At 48.1% G+C, this 22127-nt stretch overlaps 1 protein-coding gene across 1 annotated transcript; it reads right to left on the bottom strand.

The window, feature by feature from the left end:
- Positions 1-728: 728 nt before the first annotated feature.
- Positions 729-21438, bottom strand: FTSJ2 (FtsJ RNA methyltransferase homolog 2 (E. coli)). The gene is made up of 4 exons (XM_006859880.1): positions 21395-21438; positions 4743-4976; positions 2822-3111; positions 729-1171 (listed from the first exon to the last, which is right to left on the bottom strand). The coding sequence occupies exons 1-4, from the start codon at positions 21436-21438 to the stop codon at positions 729-731; spliced, it is 1011 nt and encodes a 336-aa protein (XP_006859942.1).
- Between the last annotated feature and the right edge of the window lie 689 nt (positions 21439-22127).

Raw genomic sequence — 22127 nt, 5'->3', positions numbered from 1 at the left:
CTCCACCTCTCTGTGCAGGGATCTCAGGATCCAAAAGACACGCGCCACTCGGCTCTTTCCTGATGGTTTTCTGGGATCATCTTTTCCTGCTTCTGAGATGGCTCAGTTTAAACCTAGTGGGATAGCAAAACTAAGCAATCCTCGCATTAGACTCTCATGCAACATACTGTCATGGACCCACCCAGTCACCTGGAGGGAAGAGTCACATCAAGTACATTCACTGTGAGGAAGCCCATGTTTCTCACAACATCCTCTTCACAAATTATGACTCAGGTGACAGATTTTTACCCTAGCCCAGGACCATTGAATAGTTTTCGCATCTGTTTTTGGTTTGCATCTATTTTTGATTGTTGGTTTACAGAAAGTTCCCACCTCACTCAGTCACTCTTTGCTACGTTTGCCATTTAAGAGTACCTATCCTTCATGAGGAGTCCTGGCGTGGCACTGTGGGTTTATGCACCAGACTGCAAAGCCGTTTGAACTGCAAGGTCGGCGGTTCAAGCTGCTCCTGAGAACCCCTATACAGGGTCACTATGGATCAGAATCTACTCAACGGCACTAATAACAACCATGAGGGAGCCCCTGGTCAGTGTGCTCAGTTATTCACCGAAAGGCTGGTGGTTTGAGTCCACTCAGAGGAGAAAGCAACCAGTGAGAATCCTGTGGAGCACAGGTCTCCTGAGCCACGTGTGGAAACACCATGGGTTGGAGAGAATGGGCGGTAGGACTCATTCCTCCACAGGCCCTTGTTCTCTGCGGTACTGTGTGGCCAATAGGTATAACTCAGATGATTCCTTCCTGCTGGCGCTGGGCTTTATAGTTCTCGTGCTCTGGAATTCCTGTGCCAGCCGCTTCTGCAGGCGATGGCTTTGACTTCCAGCCCAGGTTTTACACAGGAAGGTGCCCCCTGGTGGCAAGATGAGCGGTGCCAAGTCTAGCAGGGACCAGCAGAGGCCAATGAGCCTGTCATGGTCCAGGCTGTGGATCCCAGTGGCATTGGGAGCCATGTCACTCAGAATCACGTCCGCCCTGTGTCCCGGAAGCAGTTCCCGAAGCCTCTGGAAGGTGCTGGGGTCAGTCACATCAGCTGGGCAGAGAAAAGTCGCTCCTTCCAGGGGAGAGATGTGAAGAAGATCAACCCCAAGCACGAAGCCAACAGGTAAGCTGGAATCTGGGGAAGAAACCATGAGTGCAGGGTTTACACAGGGATCTGTCCACAGAAAAACACAATGAAATGGTCATGTGGTAGATGGTCAGGACCAGGAGCACGCTCTGTACAAACATGTGGGCACTGAGCCTTTCCCTACTACCTAACAGCCTGTGATGAATGGGTGGGACTCACAGCACACCTGAGGAAACAGGCCCAGAGCAGACAAGCTCCCTTCCCAAGTCAGTGACCCCGGGGTACCCCTGAAGCTTCACACTCAACTCTGAAAGGCTTCTGGTCCTGGATGCTGGTCTTTGCCACAGCAACTCTGTAAGACAGCAGAACTGCCCCAGAGGGTTTCCAATACAGTTACCTGTACAAAAACACTGCTACATCTTTCTCCCTGGGAACAGCTGGTGGGTTCAAACCCTTGTGTTAGCAGCTGAGCGCTTAACCACTGTACCACCAAAACCCAGTGTCATCAAGTCTATTTCGATTCATAGTGAACCTATGGTTCACTAGGGTTCCCAAGACTGTAACTTTACTGAAGCAGATATGAGGTTAGCCACCCAGCGCTGATTCTACCATGCCAGCATATATAGAGAGGGAGGGAGAGGAGAGGAGAGAGAGCGCTCTGGTAGCGTAGTGGTTACGAATCGGGCTGCGAACATTAAGGTCAGCTGTTCAAAACTACCAGCTGCTCCGCAGGAGAAAGATGACGCTTTCTGTTCCCGTAAAGATTTACAGCCTTGGAAACCGTATACAGGGTCGCTATGGGTCAGAAACGACTCGACGGCACATAACAAAATATATATATGTTCTTAAGTGCCATCAAGTCGGTTCCAACTCATAGGGACCTGTACAGGGTTTCCGAGGAGTGGCTGGTGAGCTTAAACTGCCAACATTGTGGCTCAAACCGACCTTGCGGTCCAATGCTTTGCTTTATCCCATCGCCCCACACCAAAACTCGGTGTGTGTACGTATAGATATAGATACAAAGGGATTGCTGGTGGCACTGTAGGATAAGCACTGGACTACTAACCACAAGGTCAGCAGTTCAAACTCACCAGCCACTCCACGGGAGATGTACAATCTCGGCATCCCCATACAGGATCGCTATGATTTGAAACTAACTGGACAGTACCTACCAACAACATATCCAAAGGAGTTGCGCCTAAATGGTTCAAACAGTTAAACACATTCAGCTGCTCACCAAAAGGTTGAGTCTACTCACAGGTACCTCAGAAGAAAGGTCTGGTGAACTACTTCCAAAAGAACCTGATGGAGCATAGTTCTACTTTGACACACATGGGATTGCCATGAGTCAAAATCAACTTGATGGCACCTAGGTTTTTTTAATGTACAAACAAATTCAGGGAGGATGTACACCAAAGTAAAAACATTGTTATATCCAAGGATGCAGTCCCTGGTAGAGCAAATGGTTAAATACTGGACTACCAGCTGAAAGTGCCTTGGGAGACAAGCCAGGCAATCTGCTTTCAAAATGTCACAGCCTAAAAAAACTAAGGAGCCGTTCTACTCTGCATATAGGAATCAACTGGACATCAACACAATATCAGGTGTGAACTAAGGTAATGCTCATTTGCACTGCACTTGGCACCTTGTATCTCATGCTGCAGTATGTGCCATCAGAACATGGCTCACTGGACCCACCTGTGCCCATAGCGTTGACGCTCTGTATGGCTACCTGACTCCAGGCCCCGGGTGCTGCCCCACAGTCCAGAACCCGGAGGCCCGGCCGCAGAATCTGGTGCCTCTTGTTAACTTCCAGGAGCTTGAAGGCACTCCGACACCGATAACTCTCCATCTTTGCCGCCTTCACAAATGGGTCCTTCAAGTGCCTCATTAGCCACAGGTGCTCGGTGCCCGTCCGGCTCCTGGGACATCTCACAGCAGTGTGGAACCTCTGGTCCTGAAGAGACACATACCTCAGCTTCAAGTGCCTGTTTAAAGAACAAAGAACCAAGCAGGTTAGCACTCTGGACAGGCAGCTCAGAGGGTCCTGGCACCAAGATGGGAGAGGACTTACCAAGGCTTCTAGCTACAAAGTAGGCATTGTACATTCCAGTCCAGAAGCTTTTTTCTCCCCTCGGGGGTTTATAAAAACCAGATTTCACCCAACATACTGACCATCAGGCATTACTTAACGACTAACTAAAAGGTTGGCAGTTCAAACTCACTCAGAGAAGCCGTGGAAGACAGGCCTGGAAATCAGCTTCCAAAAATACCATAGCCTTGAAAACCCTACACGGGGTCACCATGAATTGGAATCAACTCCTCAACAACCAAAACGAATTGACATCACTGATAACAGTAATGCCAGCGATATTCTTTTCTCATCTGCATCCATTTTCTCCAGCTCTTGAGAGTGTCCACCCTGGCTACAAGGCCAGACCCATGGAATTCCTTCATACAATTGAACTTTACCAGAGTGAATAGGTGAAGGACAACTTCCAAGTGTCTTTTGATAAGTAAAGAAGTACTGGGGATGCAGTGGGTTACTAATTCAAACCCAACAGCTACTCCAAAAGAAAAAGATGAGGCATTCTGTTCCCATAAAGCTTCACAGACTCAGAACCCCTATGAAGCAGTTTGACTCTGTCCTATTGGGTAATGTGATTATGAATTGACTCCACATCTGTGGGTTGTATGATGGAGAGTTTAGCAAGTTAAGCTTTTTAACAGTTGACCACCCACAATGGTCAAGGAGCTCTGGTTACAAATTGGGCTGCGAACCGCAAGGTCAGCAATTTGAAACTACCAGCTGTTCAAGGGAGAAAGATGAGGCTTTCTGCTCCCGTAAAGATTTACAGCCTTGGCAATCCTGTACAGGGTCACTATGAGTTGGAACCGACTCCAGGGCACATAACAACAACACCCACAATGGTCAGGCACCACCGCTCACAGTTCTCAGACAAAACCAGGAAGCAAATTCTAGGTCCATTTTTCTGATGAAAGAAAGCCCTCACTAAACCCATTGCTGCTGTTCGTGGTTGCCATAAAGTCGGTTCAGACTCATTACAACCCCATGTAGCAGAGCAGAATCACAGGGCTTCCTAAGCTGACAATTTTTGTAGGTGCAGATCGCCAAGCCTTTCTCCCATGGCGCTCCTCAGTGGATTCGAACTGACAATCTTTAGGTTAGTTGTATGCTGTCGAGTCGATTCTGGCTCACAGCGACATTGTTACGTGCCGATCAATGGGTTTGTTATTGTTGTTAAGTACCGTGGAGTAGATTCCGACTCATAGTGACACTGTACAGGGTTTTCGAGGCCGTAAATCTTTAAAGGAGCAGAAAGCCTCATCTTTCTCCCGTGTAACAGCTGGTAGTTTCGAACTGCCAACCGTAAGATTAGCAGCCGGATTCGTAACCACTACGCAACCGTAGAAGAGTATAACTGCCCTACAGTGGGTTTCCAAGGCTGTCATCTTTACGGGAGCCTTACCCACTTATCGGATTGGAACTCACAAGTTCAGAGCGACTCTCACCCGCTACTTCCTCCCTGCATACAGGCCCAGGTGTGCAGCAGGCGCTCCATAAACGCCGACGAACTACACAAAGACCACCGCTCACCGCGCCGCTGCTCCGAGTCCGACTCTGCGCTTGCGCCTGCGCCTCCACAACCGGAAACGTCCGGCCTCACCTCCGGCACTACTTCCGGCGCACAGACAGGCAGCGGTAAAGTAAGGGAAGCTGTTATTTTCGGAGCGCTTGCTGTGTACGTGGTGGGAAGACTGAACGTCTCGTAGCGGCGTGGTCTCGTTCACCCCTCGAATCGGGCGAACTCCTCGGAGGCGACTCGGGGCCCTGACATTAGGGAACCCAACTTACATAATTATGGCCATGCTGGCGCTTGCACCTTGGACGAGTCATTCTCGGAACGTCAGTGTCCTCTAAAGAGACTCGCACAAAACTTGCTGAATCTATGAAACGCGGTAATTGTGAAGGAGTTAGCGCACTGCCTAATATACGCCAGTCAACCAACTGGATTTCATAGAGCGGACTCTGATTCATTGCAACCCATTTGTTACAGAGTAGAACTGAAAGTGATAGGGTTTTCAGTGGTGGCTTTTTCAGAAGTAGATGGCCCGCCCTTTCTTCCGAGGTACTTTTGGGTAACTAGAACCAACAACCTTTCAGCTAGCAGGCGAACATCTAGGGACTCTGCCTGTTGGATTGTTGTGTGCCCTGCAGTTGATAGGGACCCCATGTGACAGTGTTAAACAGTTTTTTTTCTGCTGTCGTCTTTATGGAAGCTGGTGGCCAGTTCTTTTCTCCTGCCAAGCCGCTAGGTGGGTTTGAACCACTAACCTTTAGCAACTGGGCACTTAACATTTGCACAACCAGATATATTGTGTTTGATACTAGGGGGCTTCATAAAACTCGTGGAAGGATTCTGTTAATCTTTAGTTCCATTTTCCCACAAACGTTTTGAAGTCCCCTTGTCAGTGCTTGCTGACATCACTAGAATCATCTTCATCAAAGCTTATTCAGGAAGTCTGACTTTGGGGAATGAGCAGGTCAGTGTGTGGGAAACTTGGAGTCAGGTGCCATCGAGTAGGAACCTACTCATAGCGACCCCATGCACAGCAGAACAAAACAATGTCCGATCCTGGGCCAACCTCACTATGGGAAACTTGTAGTCAGGTGCCATCGAGTAGGAACCTACTCATAGCGACCCCATGCACAGCAGAACAAAACAATGTCCGATCCTGGGCCAACCTCACTATTGCCGCCACACTCGATGCCATCAATGATGCCACCTGGCCGATCCATCTCATTTTATATATATATTGTTGTTAAGTGCCGTCAAGTCAGTTCCAACCCATAGTAACCCTGAACAGGGTTTCCGAGGCTGTAAATCTTTACGGAAGCAGAAAGCCTCAACTTTCTCCCGTGGAGCAGCTGGTAGTTTCGAACTGCTGACCCTGTAGTTCACAGCCCAATTCGTAACCACTACGCTACCAGAGTTCCATAGCAGCTGGTAGTTTCGAACTTCTGTCCTTGCGGTTCGCAGCCCGATTCGTAACCACTACGCTACCAGAGCTACATATATATAATATACATATATATATTATAATCCTGTTTATTGTATTCAGGTAACCTTTTTTATTTCCTGAAGTAAACACTTAATGATCTCTCTTTTTCTTTGGTTACTTCCTGAATTGGGTAAAGAATTTATGATCGCTGTCTTTTTCTTTTCCTAAAGTAGGAATGCGCGCCTTAAAATTTTGAACTAACCAACTGGGTAAGGGAAAAGATTGTGCAGTCAAAACCCTAGCCAATGGGGTGAGACACAGCCTTGAGACTCATGTCAGGGATTAAAAACTCAAGTGGACTGCCCACTTGGTGTGCTCGCTGGCCTGTTCCTGTATGTACGACTATGCGCGTGCACCCTCTTGCAGGAGTAACTTTTGCTTTGCCAAAGTAATATAGTCTCACCGAGTGTCTTTTATGCGACATTGGGATTAATTTCTAACAAGTGTCAGGACAGAGGACACAGGCCAAATGGCAGGCAGCTCAGTACCAGGGAGACCCACTCTCCTCTTTGACATTCCCCCTCCACCAGGACCCTTTAACAAGTCATAGTATCAGAAGACCAAAGACGAATGGATGCCTTTGAATGATGGTGTTGGTGAAGTATATTCAAAGTCCCGTAGACTGTCAAAAGAACAAACAAGTCTTGTCTTGGAAGAATTAAAGCCAGAATCCTTAGAAGTGAGAATGGCAAGACTGGGTCTCATGTACTTTGGACATGTGATCAGGAAGAACCAGTTTCTGGAGAGAAGGACATCAGGCTTGGTAAAATGGAGGGTCAGTGAAAAAGAGAAAGATCCTCTCCAAGATGGATTGACAGTGGCACCACCAACAGGCGCACACATAGCAAAGGTTGTGAGGATGGCACAGGACTGGGCAGTGTTTCTTTCGTTTGTACATGGGATCACTATGAGTCAGATCCAACTCAGTGGCACCTAACAACAACAACAGCTTTCAAGGAGGGCCCCAGCACTGAATCCTGAGCCCCATCTGGGTGTGATCCCCGACAAGAGCCTGGAGTTTCACAGGCCCCAAACCAAAAAGGCTTGGAGAGGGAGGGATCGATCGGTGGGAAACCCATCATGGTCCTCCAGCAGAGACCCAGGCAAGGGTACGGCCCTTAGCACCTTTCTTTGGACTGAGCAGGGAGAGGCCCTCGTGGGAACCAGGTGCCAGGCCAGGATATCAAGGCCTGTCATGGAGGTAGGCCCAGTCTCATGGGGTACATGCAGTCCATTCTGAGCCACGCATTTTCTGGGACTCAGGGCCTGCTGATACAGAGGCAGAGTCATATTCCAGGGCCCTGAAGAAGCCATGGCCATAGCCCAACAGGAGAACCGCAGTATTGACTGCAAGCGGGCAGGCATGGCTGCTGGGCTGCACTCCTGCTTGTGTGCGTGGGCTTTGGTTTCCTAGGGATGGACATAGGAATAGGCCTCTCAGAAAGGGTCATGTGTCCTTTATATTTAAGAAGGAAAGAAAGTGGAGCCATCCTATTCCTAAAGAATCCTGGTGGCACAATGATTAAACACTCAGCTGCTAACTGAAAGGTTAGCAGTTCAAACCCACCCAATGGAAGAAAGGGCTGACAAGCTGTAAAGATCAGAGACAAGAAAACTCTATGGGCCAGTTCTTTGTTACATGAGGTCACTATGAGTAAGAATCCAACAGGCCCACCTCTCCCTCCACCCAGTCCTCATGCCACCTGCCATGCTAAGGGTGTAAGGATTGCCAGTAGCCTTGCCACCTGTGTTCCAGGAAGCAGTTCCTTCCCACCCTCCACAGCAGCACACCCTTATCTGTCCATAACCTGTCCATGTGCTATCAGGTGGACCTTCTCATAGATAAGCACCAGGCTCTACATGCTGGTGCTGCCTCTGCAGCCCCAGCAAGTCCTGCTGAGTATGAAGAAATGGGGCTTTGGAGTCAACTGCTGTAACAACTTTGGGGGCAAAGTGGAAGGTGGTAAGACCATCAAGGAGTGGGCCAAGAAGTGAGGGACACATAGGTCTGGCCGCAAATCTAGCTTTTGCCCAGTGGAAGAATTCAGGTTGTAGAGCCAGACCTCTGATTTCACCATAGAGCTGTCTGTGACCTGGAGAGTGGTCCTAGGTCACACTTGAGCCTCAGTTGCACCTGCAAAATGGGAATGCTATAGGCACACCTCTGAGATACTGAAGGTACGATTCCAGGCCACCGCCATAAAGCAAGTCACAGACCTTTTAGTGACTTAGTGCATATAGTGAACTCCTGGTGTGGCGCTGTAGGATCAGCACTGGACTGCAAACCACAAGGTCAGTAGTTAAAACCCACCAGCTGCACCTTCGAAACCCTACAACAAAGTCACTATGGGTCGAAACACTGAGCACAGGCTATTGGGAAAATAGTACCAATATTGCTTAATACCAGGTGGCCACAGACCTTTCACTGATTCAAGTTTTGGGGAAATGCAATAAAGTGAAGTGCCATAAAACGAGGTGTTTCAGTGTTCCATTTCACCCATTTTCCATGTTTATGATTCAGCGGTGTAAATGGCATTCCCTATGTACACAGCACTCCCTACTGTTCATTTCCAAAAGTTTCCATCACCCTTCACAGAAACTTGAGGCCCTTTCAGTAATGTGCCCCCAGAATTTGAGTTTAGGAGTGCCTTCCTGAGGCTGGGCCATGGGCTGTCCCCACCCTGAGTTCTAAGCTCAGTAGTACTGACTGCCAAACTAACTCATTTGGTTGTCTGCATCTCATAAATGACCATCAAGGTGACTGGCCTTGTACTAGGGGTACAGCTGGGGTTAGCCCCTGTTGGTAGAGATGCATGTCCAGACCTGGGAGGTGTGCAGAAGAAACAGCAGAAAATTTATAGAAACAGGTCAGTCCCAGGGGTCAGCGCTGTCAACCTTTGGCAAGTGTTCTATGGAGACCATCCATCTGGTCACTGGGTATCCCCAGAAAGCCCTGAACACAAGGACAGTCACAGAACTACCCCTGAGCGGAAAGCATAAGGTGGAACTCCCCTGGCCCCAACCTGACTAGGGATGCCTGGTGGAAAGGCGGAAGGCAGGAAAGCAGGGTTACTTAGTGCCCCCACTCAAATGGGTGGTGCCCAAGGCAAGTGAGACACAGGTAGGCTGAACTGAAGAGACAGCTGGGTCAGGGAAGTCTTGGGGGTGGGCACTGAGGGCAGAAGAGTTGAAAAAGAGGGAAGAGAGCAGCAAGGACATCCCAGTCAAGAGCCCTAGGCCAAGGTTGCCAGCTGACACAGCATCCAGGCCCAAGGTAGCTGGGTTTATTTTCTCTAGAACAGCCTGGGGCTCTGAGGAACTTTCCTCCTGCCCTGTGTGCTGGGATGTTTCTTGAGCAAGGCATCCCTTTGAAAACCATCTCCAAACCCTTATGGTGATGGGAGCAGGAAACAAAGGTCAGGAACCTACAGCCTGAACTGGGCTAGGGCAGCAGCCTCCCAACATTCCCTTGCTGCATCCTGTCTCCAGGGCTGATTCCTCTTCGCCTGGCTTGTCCATGGTCTCTCTCGCACACATGTTCCATCCTGCCTATTTCTCTTTCACATTCCATCCCTCCTGTCTCTCACACTCTACCCCTCCCCTCTCTCTTTCAAAATGGCTACTGGAATCCAGAACAAAGATGAGCTCAATCTTGTCTGGTCTCCGCAGTTCAGGTAGAGGAGTGCTCCATGACCACCCAGGAACTTTCAAGTGCCAGCACTGGGAGATCAAGTAAAGATGGGCACCTCCCCTGCCATGCCTCACAGCACACACCCATTGGATGTTCTCTCCTGTTAACCATATTGCAGCAGCAGTGACCACTTCGCTGTCAGGGAGTGTCAGCCCACTTACAGTGGACCTGAATGTAGAGAATATCAGAAAGATGTTTACCTGTGTTTTATTGACTACACAAAGTCTTTCGATTGTGTGGATCATGACAAGCTATGGACAACATTGTGCAGTATGAGTATTCCGGAACACTTAATTGCTCATGAGGAATCAACATGGATGAGGAGGCAGTTGTTTGAACAGAACATGGGAACACTGAATGGTTTAAAATTAAGAAAGGTGTGCAACAGGGTTGTATTCTTTCACCATATTCATTCAACCTGTATGCTGAGCAAATAATCTGAAAAGCTGGGTTGTATGAAGAAAAACATGGCATCAGGATTGAAGGAAGACTCATTAACAACCTGTGATAAGCAGATGATACAACCCTGCTTGCTAAAAGTGAAAAGGACTTACTGATGAAGTATTTACTGATGAAGTATTTACTGATGAAGATCAAAGACCACAGCCTTCGGTATGGATTATAGCTCAGTGTAAAGAAAATAAAAATCCTCACCACTGGATCAATGACCATTCTTATCAACTGAGGAAAGATTAAAGTTGTCAAGGACTTCATTCATCCTGGATCAACTATCAACACTCATAGAAGCAGCAGTCAAGAAATCAAATGACGTATTGCATTAGGGAAATCTGCTGCACAAGACTTTTTTTTTTAAAAAAACTATTTTATTGTGAATTATGTGATAGTTTACATGTGAGAACATTAGCTTAACATTCATCCTATCTTATATCATTACATTGTCATGGTTACAATCACCTCCATGCATCATCAACCAACCAAAAGGTACACCCCACAAGACTGCCCCCTGGTCATCAGCACACAGTCCGTCTTCCTCTCTGGGTCTAGAGTTCCCAGCCCTCCATCTCTGGTGTCACTGTTTCTCTGGGTAGGGTCCCTCACTCCACTCTTCTCCCTTGATGGTCCCAGGGACCTCTGCTCCTGGGCTGCAAAGTCAACCACTCCCCTCCTTTTGCTACAAAATGTCTACCTTTACATTTCCAACCCTCACAGTCAGTCCTGATAGTAATTATTCACCATTGTACCACATGAGTGCTATCCCCATCTCCTTTCATCAACCCCGCCCAGACAGATTGGATACTACTCAGTGGAGATTCTACCTTCCTCCACACCCTCTGGATCAAGGCTCCCTCTTGAAAGCTTGTAAGTCAGTCACTTCTTGCCTTTGTAGCCCCCTCCAATTTGGGTAACCAATGTCCAAGTTGCCCATCCTTGTCTACCCTGTGTATTGAGGGGGTGGGAATGATCCTTGCTGTAAAGATTTGTTCTTTCTTTTGAGTTACTGCATGCATAGGTGTAGGTCAAGTTCATCAAATTGTATCAGCCTACTCTTTTTTTCCTCTTCTTTCTTCTTCTAATTGAGATCTGATCATCCAGCCATTGAAGCCAGGTCAAGTGGGTATTATCTGCAAGTGTGGGTGTTCTTGTGCATATGCCCTCTCTTCTTATCAGCTGGATGCTTCACTCTCCACTCTAGTCCTCTGTGGCTATGTCACTGACTCTGGGCCCAGGAGTCCCCAGGTCTTGCCAAACTGCTGGCCAACTAGGTCTCCATCCAGATTCACAGGAGTCTATTGAACATGGTTGGAATTAGCTTGCAGCTTCATTGTACACAAGATCTTTCCAAAGTGTTGAAGAGCAAAGATGTCAGCTTGAAGACTAAAGTGCACCTGACCCAAGCCATAGTATTTTCAATAACTTCATATGCATGCGAAAGCTGCACAGTGAATAAGGAAGACCATAGAAGAATTCATGCTTTTGAGTTATGGTGTTGGAGAAGAATATTGCAAGTGCCAAGGGCTGCCAAAAGAACAAACAGATCTGTGTTGGAAGAAGTGCAGACAGAGTGCTCCTTGGAGGCCAAGATGGCCAAACTTCGTCTCTCATATTTTAGACATATTGTCAGGAAGGACCAGTGCCTGGGAAGGATGTCATGTTGGTAGGGTGGAGGGTCAGAGAAAAAGAGAAAGATCCCCATCAATGGGCTCAAGCGTGGCAACAATTGTGAGGTTGGCCCAGGATCGGGCAGTGTTTCATTCTGTTGTGCAAAGGGTCGCTATGAGTCGGTACCGACTCAATAGCACCTAACAACAGCAACGGTGGGCCTCAGGTTCACTTCCAATTGCTGTGCACAATCCTGGTCATGTCTTTTGGTGCCTGTGAGCTCTCCTTTGTGTGTGCCCACTTCCTTGAGATGGGAAGAAGGCCAGATGTTTTCTGCAGCAGTTATTAAATGCTGTCAAGTTGATTCCAACTCATAGTGATTGTATCTAGGGTTTCAGAGGCTGGACATGTTTGCAGGAGCAGAAAGCCTTGTCTTTCTCCCATAGAGCGGCAGGTGTGTTCGAACTGCTGACTTTGTGGTTTGTAGAACAGTGCTTATCTTACAGTGCCTCACTGCTCTCCTTTTTCTATAGCTGGACTCATTTCAACTCCCACCAAGGATGTGTTAAGTTCTAGTTCGTGCAACTTGTCAACCTAAAAAAGCTCATGGCTGTTCAGTTCAGGCTGACTCATAGCGACCCTGTAGGACAAAGTAGAATTGCCCATAGAGTTTCCCCGGTTGTAAATCTTTATAGAAGCAGACTGTCTACTCTTCTCCCAGGGAGTGGCTGGTAGGTTCTAAGCCCCACCTTTATATTGGCAGCTAAGTCACCAGGACTCCTCAGACCCTCAGTAGCTTTTGGTTTTTTTCTTTGTCTTTAGAGTGTGGCGATGCCTCATGGTGGTTTTGTTTCCCTGGAAGCTGATATTGAGCACTTTCTCCATGGCGAAGGGCCATGTGGATGTCTGTTTTCGGGTATGTCTGCACAAGTCTTCTACTTTACTGGGCTTTTTCAAACACATGTATGGCAAATTTCTTCTTCCACTCTGTAACTTCCCCTCTTATTGATGTTTTCATCAACAAGGTTTTTTTTTTTTTATCATTTTAATGCAATCCCATCTATCAATATTTTCTGCATGGTTAGCATTTTTTTTTTTTTTTACATTCTTTGAAGCTTAATCTCCTGAGTTTTCTTCTTAAAAGCAGACCATTTCCCTTTTCACATTTAGATCTACAACCCACCTGGAATGGAGGTTTGTGTATGATGTGAGGTAAGGATCACAATTCCATATATGTACCCAACTAACACAAAAACAAAAGGCTGTGATTTCTCCAGTATACTACTATGCTATTTTTGTCATGAATGTATGCCATAAAACCATATCTACATTTTCTTGTTCAATGTTTAACCACAGCCTGGTACAGAGTGGGTCCTAAGTAAAGTATTGGATGGAGTTAGGTGGGTGGATGAATAAATGGATGAGTGAGCAGACAGATGAGTGAATGGATAGATGAGTGGGTAGGTCCAGGAATGGTTGGATGACTGGGTGGGTACCTAGATGAGTAGAGTAGGTGATTGAATGGATAAATGGGTGGGAAGGTAGACAAATGGATGGTTGGATAGTTGAATGGACGGATAGGTGGGTGGGATGGGTAGGTGAATGCATGGATTGTTCTTGTTCTTAAGTACCGTCGAATTGATTCCAAAGGTTTCTGAGGAACAGCTGGTGGGTTTGAACTGCCAACCTTGCAGTTCAAACTGACCTTACAGTCCAGGATGAGTGGATGGGTAAGTACATTAGTAAGTTCAACAGAGCTGTACAGCTGTGCTTGCCACTGGCAGTTCTGAGATGGCAAACACACTCAGCCAACAAGGTGCTCATGTGCAACAAGCAGCCACATCGCCCACTATCTCATCCCTTTGCCCCTGATCTCATTGTATATCACAAAACAGCTATAAAATAAATGATTTTTGTTGTTGTTCAGGCCTTTCTGCTTAATTAGCTCATTTCCTCTCAACATTATTATAAAGGTCTCAATTATCCTCCAAGAGGCTAATCATGCTTTGCACTTTGGGGGTGTCCTGCTGGGCAATCTTCAGCTCTTGGGGAACTCATGGCAGCTAGAGAGCCAGAATGCAAACAGGAGGTCAAGATCACCTCCTCTTGGACATTGGCAGGAAGGCACTGGCCCTAGCAATAGCCTGCTTCCTGAAGGACCCTTCTAGGCAGTGGACCAGCAGGCACTGTCCTTGCCTTTCCATGGGGCCTGTGCATAGCTGCATTAGGGTGGGATAGGCCTCACGGTCTTAGGGGAGTCTCCCCTTCTTTCCTGGTACTGTTGTGCAGGATGCCTTGAGGGCTGCTGTGGGTATAGGAGTCCACTGTTGTACGCTAAGCTCCCCAGATCTCTGACAGGAGGAGCAGGCCATGTTGGGGTACACAGAGTGAGAATGAAGGTGCAGGGCCTCTAACACAAATGGCCTGGCAGTCCTCACAGATGGCTCCACTCTAGTTGGCCAGGACCACCCCAAGGTGTGGCAGGGCCCCCTGCCAGGCTGATACAGTCTCTGAAGCCCAGGAAAGAGCCACAGGAATGATCTTGGTGAGCAAGGCCAGGCTGGCTTCATGCAGGCTCTGCTGCACCACAGGAGTGGGAGGTATAACGGAGGGGTACCCTCTCCTGCTTTTCATGAGGTCAAGGAAGGCCTTTAGGTCCACAGCGTGCCTCAAGTCAAGTTTTTCTAGCCTACGGCTCCATCATGCAGCTTTGTGACTTCATCACATAGCTTCATGACTCACCCCGGGGGCAGGAGGTTAGGGTGGGGGGCAAGATTAAGAGTCCAGCATAAAGCTGGTTCCTGTGAGTGGAGGTCAGATGTACCCACACACTCTCCAGTATCACCATTTCTGACACCGCCATTCCCATCCCCTCATCCCCAGCGTTATCTGCTGTGTTCCAGTGACCACACACAACTCCCTGACCACACTGTGATGTCATTTGTTCAAGAACTAAGAGGCTGCGGCTCAGGGAGCACAGAAGCAAGATCTGGAAGCTCCACACCCCAAAAGCAGAGAGCACATCTCTCAGTGCAGGACAACTCTCAGCTCCTCATGGGGTCAAGCAGGCTTCTCGGCCTTCCTCTCCCACTCCCTTCAGCCTCTCTACCGCTGATGGCTTGCTCACAGCCAGGGCAGCAGCTTGCTCAGCTCTCCCAGCTGCTTTCCCAGCCACAGCTCTCTGCCGTCACCTCCCACTCTGCCACAGGGCTCCTTCCAGGGCCATTCATCACCTTCAGTATTATAGCCTTTAGGAGACTCCTTGCCGCCTATCTCTGCTCCTTCTCTCTCTCTCCTCGCCTCTAAAAACATTCTGGACTGGTTGCTTATACAAAGCCAGGACTCAACAACTTGCCCCATCACCTTAGAGCACTGTGTTGACATCTCTATTGCTCATTTTGGTACAAACTATTTGAGTTTCCCTTCTCTGGCAGTTTTATGAGGGGGCTTCAAAAAGTTGGCAGAAAATTGGAATTTAAAGATAACAGAATTTCTTCACAAACTTTTTGGAAGCCCTTTTGTTTATGGAAACTCCTTGTCAATGCAAGGCATGTCCCTCCCAGCAGTACCACAAACTGACCAATTCCACTAGTGGACCACAAGTCACTCAATTTGCATCGTAAACTAACCAGTCCCTGCTGGGTGTGTAAAATGGACCAATCCCAGGGCAGGCTGCAGGCCAGGCAAAAAGTATCCAACTACAATCTGGGGCAGAATGAGGGTTCAGGAAGTCTCCCAGGCTTTTAATCCAAAGAACCAAAACAAAAGACCACTCATTTCACTACAGTCCTCGAGTCCCACAGGCGAGGAACACAGCGGTCTGTGGGAGGCCTGTGAGCAGAGCCACCATCTGCTGTCTCGTCAGGCTGAGCATGGCAGTGATACAATCGGGTACTCGGAACAACTACATCATCATCAATCCGTCTCAGCACCCTGCCTGGGAAGTGGCGCTTTAGCCACCACCGCAGAAATTGTTGGTATTTCATACGCTGCCACATAGTCGTGAAAATTAACAAAAATTAGTCAAAAATATTTCATCAGTATGTTGTCTCTTCAAAACAAAAACCCACCAGACATTGCTGGGTGGGTGGGGAGGTCCCCATGGAGATGGAAGAAACCAACTGTCTTATATAACAGCCATCTCAGTCAATTCCAACTTTCCAAAACATCACTTGGGTGTGTACGTCCAAATCAACAAGGTAATGGTTGGCTGCCGTTGAACTGATTCAACTCACATGGTCTAGAACTACCATACAGGGTTTCCTAGGCTGTAAATCTTTTCAGGAGCAGGTCACCAAGCCTTCCCACCACTAGGCCTGAAAGGGTTCGAACCACCAATCTTTCAGTTAGCAGCCATCAGGGTTCCAAAAACCCAAAGAACTAAATTCATTGCCATTTGGTTGATTTTGCCTCACAGCAACACCTGGGACAGAGCCAAAGTTTCCCGTAGGGTTTCCTAAACTGTCACCTTGCTGTTCAAATCAACCTTACAGTCCAGTGCTTATCCTGCAGCACCACACCTGGGTTATATACCATATTCTTGGAAATATTCTTATATATCATTGATCCACAGTGTCCCTGCAGGACAGGGTAGAATTGCCTGCAGGACAGGGTAGATGACAGCCAGGGGGTTTCCCAGGCTGTCATCTATCACTATATAATGGTTGTTGTTAAGTGCCATTGAATCACTTCCAACTCATAGTGACCCTGTATAGACAGGATTTCCGAGCAGTGGCTAGTGAGTTTGAACCACTGACCTTACGGTTCAAACTGACCTACAATCCAGTGTTTATCCTAGAGCACCACACCAGGACTCCATATACTGGTATACACTTACATATCACGACTCACAGCGCCCCAAGTGACATAGTAGAAGTGTCCCATAGGGTTTCCTAGTCTGTCATCTATTGTCACTATATACTCATGGTGGTGGTGGTGGTGGTGGTGGTGGTTGTGTGCTGTGGAGTTGGAACACAGCAATCCTGTACAGGGTTTCCGACGCTGGAAATCTTTATGGGAGCAGAAAGCTTCATCTTTCTCCTGCAGAACAGCTGGTAGTTTCTAACTGCTGACCTCATATAGCAACTCAAAGTGTCTCCATGTGACAGAGTAGAATTACCCCATAAGGTTTCTTTGGCTGTCATCTATTGTGTCATTATCTCTTATATATCATGGACTCAGAGCATCCCCACGTAACAGTAGAACTGCCCCATAGAGTTTCCTAGGCTGTCATCTATTGGGTTACTATATATTAGTGTACACTCTTACATATCATCGACTTACAGCACCCCATGTGATAGAGGAACTGTCTTATAGGGTTTCCTAGGCTGTGATCTATTATGTCACTACTCATAGATATTCTTATGTATCATCTACTCATAGCACCCCCGTGTGACAGATTAGAACTGCCCCACAGGCTTTCCTAGGCTGCCATCTATTGTGTCACTATAAACTCATGTTGTTGTTTTTATTAAGTGCCATGGAGTCGGTTCTGACCCATAGCAACCCTGTACAGGGTTTCTGAGGAGCGGCTGGTGGAGCTTGAACCACAGACCTTGTGGTTCAAACCAACTTTGTAGTTCAGTGCATTAACCCACAGTGCCACACCAGCGCTTTATAAACTCATGTACTTTTTTCAAAGTTTTTATTGTGAGGTTTACATGGGAGAACATCAGCTTTTCACTCATCCTATCATATTTCATTTCATTGCAATGATTACAATCCCCTACATGCATCATCAGATAACCAAAGGGTATACCACACAGACCCGCCCTCCAGCCACCAGCACACAGCCCTTTTCCCTCCCTGAGTACAGTGTCCCCAGCAGCAACATCTGTCCACATCATTGTCTCTGTCTCCATCCCTGCCATCACTGCCTCTCTGAGAAGGGTCCTGCTCTGTTCTTCTCACTTGATGGTCCCAGGGACCTCTGCTCTTGGGCTGCAAAATCAATCACTCTCCTCCTTTTGTCAAAAAACATCTACCTCTATATTTCCTACCCTCACAGTCAGTCCTGATGGCAATTATTCACTATTGTACCACAAGAGACTTATCCCCATTTCCTTTTGCCAGCCTGGTCCCAACAGATTGGAAATCGTTCAGTGGTGATTCTACCTTCCCCCGCCGTGTCTGGCACTAGGCTCCCTCTAGAAAGCTTGTAAGCCAGTCACTTCTTGCCTTTATTGGCCCCTCATTTTGGGTAGCCTATGTCTAATTTGCCCATCCCTGTCAACCCTGTGTACTAAGGGGGTGGGAGTGATCCTTGCTGTAAAGATTTGTTCCCTTTTTTGAGCTACTACATCCATAAGTATAGGTAAAGTTCATCAAATTGTAGCAGGTTACTCCTTTTTTTTCCCCCTCTTCTTTCTTCTAGTTGAGTTCTGATCATCCAGCCATCGAAGCCAGGTTAGGTGGGTGCTATCTGCAAGTATGGGTGTTCTTGTGCATCTCCCCTCACTTCATGTCAGCTGGACGCTTCACTCTCCACTCCAGTCCTCTGTTGTTGTTGTTGTTCAGTGCCGTCAAATCGGTTCTGATCCATAGCGCCCTGTAGCCACTCATATATACTCTCATAGATCATTGATTCACAGCGACCCCATAGGGCTTCCTAGGCTGTCATCTATTGTGACAATATGCACTCATATTGTTAAGTGCCATCAAGTCAGTTTAGACTCATAGTCACCCTGTATAGGGTTTCTGAACAGCAGCTGGTGGATTTGAACCACTGACCTTGAAGTTCAAAGTGACCTTTCAGTTAGGTGCTTTTCCTACAATGCCACACTGGACTTAATATACTCATACTCACATATGTTGGACTCACAGCATGTCCTTAGAATAGAACTGCCCCATAGTGCTTCCTAAACTGTCATCTATTGTGTCAATATATAGTCCTGGTGTGGTACTGTGGTATAAAGCACTGGATCGCAAGGTCAATTTGAACTGCAAGGTCGGCAGTTCAAACTCACCAGCTGCTCCTTGGAAACCCTATACAGGATTGCTGTTGAGTCGGAACTGACTTAACAGTACTTAACAATAACAACATACCCTTATATATCGTCAACTCACAGCATCCTCATGTGACAAAGAAGAATTGCCCTATAGTCAATATACTCATGTTGTTGCTGTTAAGTGCTGTTAAGTCAGTTCTGACTCACAGCTGCTCTATATAGTGTTTCTGCAAAGCAGCTGATCGGTTTGAAGTACCGGTCTTGTGGTTCACAGTCCAGTGCTGATCCTATGATGCCATGTATCACTGACTTACAACATCCCTGTGTAACAGAGTACAACTGCCCTGGAGGGCTTCCTAGCCTGTCATCTCTACAGGAGCAGACCACCAAGTCTTTTCTCTCACAGTGGATTCGAACCACCAGCCTTTCGGTTAGCAGCACTGTTCCAAGAAGGCTTCTTAAATTGGTAGTAGAAGGAACATTTCCCCCCGGCTCAGATGTAAGGCATCACATTACAAAAAAAATCACTTAATCTGAGGACTCTGGGTTTTTAATAAGCTTAGCAACATGGCTTCCCTTACTCCGTATTGCAGGTACTGAGACTCTACCTCATGTTTCTAACATAACCTGGTGATCATACTAAAAGAACACACACAATCGTAAATGGTCAGACATCATCAGAATATTTGTACAGATGGAAATAAGTACAGGAAATGAGGAACAGCTCTAATGGGTTCATCGTGGCTACAGCAGCTCTTCCAGCCGAGAGTCTCCACAGAGTGCTGCTCACATAGTGAGTCTTCCAGGAAGTGCCCGCTAAGCACGTGAACAAGAACCAACACAAGAGCAAGCACAGCAGTTTCTATGGAGGGCAGTAGTGAGCAGTATGAGGCTTACATACATATGTACACAATTGACAGTTCATCTTTCAAAAGGCACCGGGGTTCCAGAGTGGCAGTGTCAGGCATTCACTCACCTGCTGCTGAGTGGAAAGGTGAACAAACAACTCCACGCCAGCTGTGGAGCTTATGCACAATCACAACTGCTCCACAGAACTGCATTCTGTAGAATTCCCAGTGTTTCAGCAGTAGATCACCAGGTCTTTATTCCGAGGTGCTGTGTAGTAATTCCAGTCCGAAGTCTGCCTTGTCTGGTGTGGTAAGTACAGGTTCAAGGACTGGACAGGAAGATGAGTCATGTTCTCTTCTCTGCAGATATAGTTCCATGGTGACCCCAGCTGCACCAGACCCCCTTCAATGACCATCACTGACCCCCATCCTACTCCAGAAGCAGTTCCTCAGGTACTTCCGGTTCCAGGACACCATTGTGGCACACACATTGCGAGCCATGGATCCACTCTAAGGGTGCCTTGCTGTGTGGTGTGGACCAGTCCCAAGGGGCGCACGCAGCCCCGCCAGAAGAGCTGGAGTCTTCCTTATTTGGCAATCGGTCACAAGGAAAACAAAACCTTGATTTTTCAGCCTTTCTCACTAAGCAGCACCAGAGCCAGTAGGTCCCGTCTATAGTGCACTTGAGTGCACTGGACAGGGAGAGATAAGGTTACTGGGTGACACATAGGATGGCCCCTCCAGCTGTTCCAGTTGCCTGCTGCAAACAGGCGTGGCATGGACCTGCATCACTGAGCTCCACCTGGTGTACTGGGCAGCTGGAAGGCACATCTGTCTGTGCCCTCACCCACCTGTCTGTAGAGTAGAGGACACTGAGGGACAGTGAAGGCCCGGTTCCACTCTAACCAGCAGCCCTCCCCTGAGCCCAAGGGGATAGCGCTGGCCCCCCATTCTGAGGATAGGCCACCTACTCCCAAGAGCACCTGTAGGCTCACTGGCTCAGATGCACATAGGGACAGCTATGCACAAGGGCTCTGTGAGGAAGGGCTTGAATGTAGACCACCGTAGACAGCAACAACTGGCTCTGAGGAATGCTTTGTACCCAAGGCACACCACCAGCAGACATCAGGCGCTGCGGCAGGTGGCCTGTGCCCAGTAGCCACTGTGCTGTAACTCCAGGCCTCCACACCCCGAGGCCTTACATGGGATGGTGAAGGGAGGAGCCAGGGAGTCTCAGCACTGCAGTGTCCCACACAGCCATGTGACTAAGAGTGCCAGAAGCATGAGTTTGCCCTTGGAGACCAGCCTTGGTACAGTGATCTGGGACAGCTGGGGACACAGTGAACTAGGACCAGTCGCTGTTCCTGGAGGGCCTCACATGAAAACCCCTGGGGCTATGGACTCAGCTAGCCAGTGAGGAAGCTAGACTGCAGGCCACAGACCGAGGTTCCAAGTCTGCAGGGACCCATTCTGCCCAGGGGGTAGGATCAGACCCTGAGTCACTGAGGGGGTTGGGGCACAACTAGGAGAAGTATCCTCCTCGTTCCAAATAATGGCACCAGGAACGTGGCTTAAAGGGGGCCACAGCAGCACAAGGCAGCAAGGCCTGGCTGGCACAAGGCACCGTCTCTGTGCCCACCTGGCTGCAGGGGGCCCTCGTATAGAGAGATAGGGCTCCTTCATCGTGCGCACAGCTGAGTCAGAGAGAGCGTGCAAGTATGGACGTGCAGAGTCCTACACACAACACCTGGGATAGGAACACACAGCACCCTTGAGTCCCAGGTCATCAGACCCCAAAGGAGCTGGGTCAGAATGAAACAGGGATACACAATTAGGAAGCACGCTCTTGTGGGTGTGGAGGCCCATGGGTACTAGTTAGGGGACCATTTGTCCTTATGCACATTCTCGACACAGATGCACCTCACATACATACCATGTGTACACACACACACATACACAGCACACATCACAAACATACAACACAGACCCCCCACACACACCACATACGCACACATACCCTGCACACAAACACATGGACACTTCACAAACATACAACACAGATGCCCCCCACATGCCCTGCATACACACTCACATACCATAAACACACAACAGATTGCCCCACACACCTCATACATATACACCCTGCATACACACCCACACACACACTCAAACACACAACAGCTGCCTCATACACATCCTGCATGCATACACACACCCTGCATACACACACTCACACTCCACACTCATAGCACACACACACATACCCCAACTCACACACCACACACACCCTGCATACATACACACTCAGTGCGCACATGTACACTTACATACACCATACTCACTCACACAAGGACGATCCATACATGCTGCTG

The sequence above is a fragment of the Chrysochloris asiatica genome, unplaced genomic scaffold, assembly GCF_000296735.1.
Source record: "Chrysochloris asiatica unplaced genomic scaffold, ChrAsi1.0 scaffold00034, whole genome shotgun sequence".
Taxonomy (NCBI): Eukaryota; Metazoa; Chordata; class Mammalia; order Afrosoricida; family Chrysochloridae; genus Chrysochloris; species Chrysochloris asiatica.
This window is presented reverse-complemented; position numbering and strand designations above follow the sequence as displayed.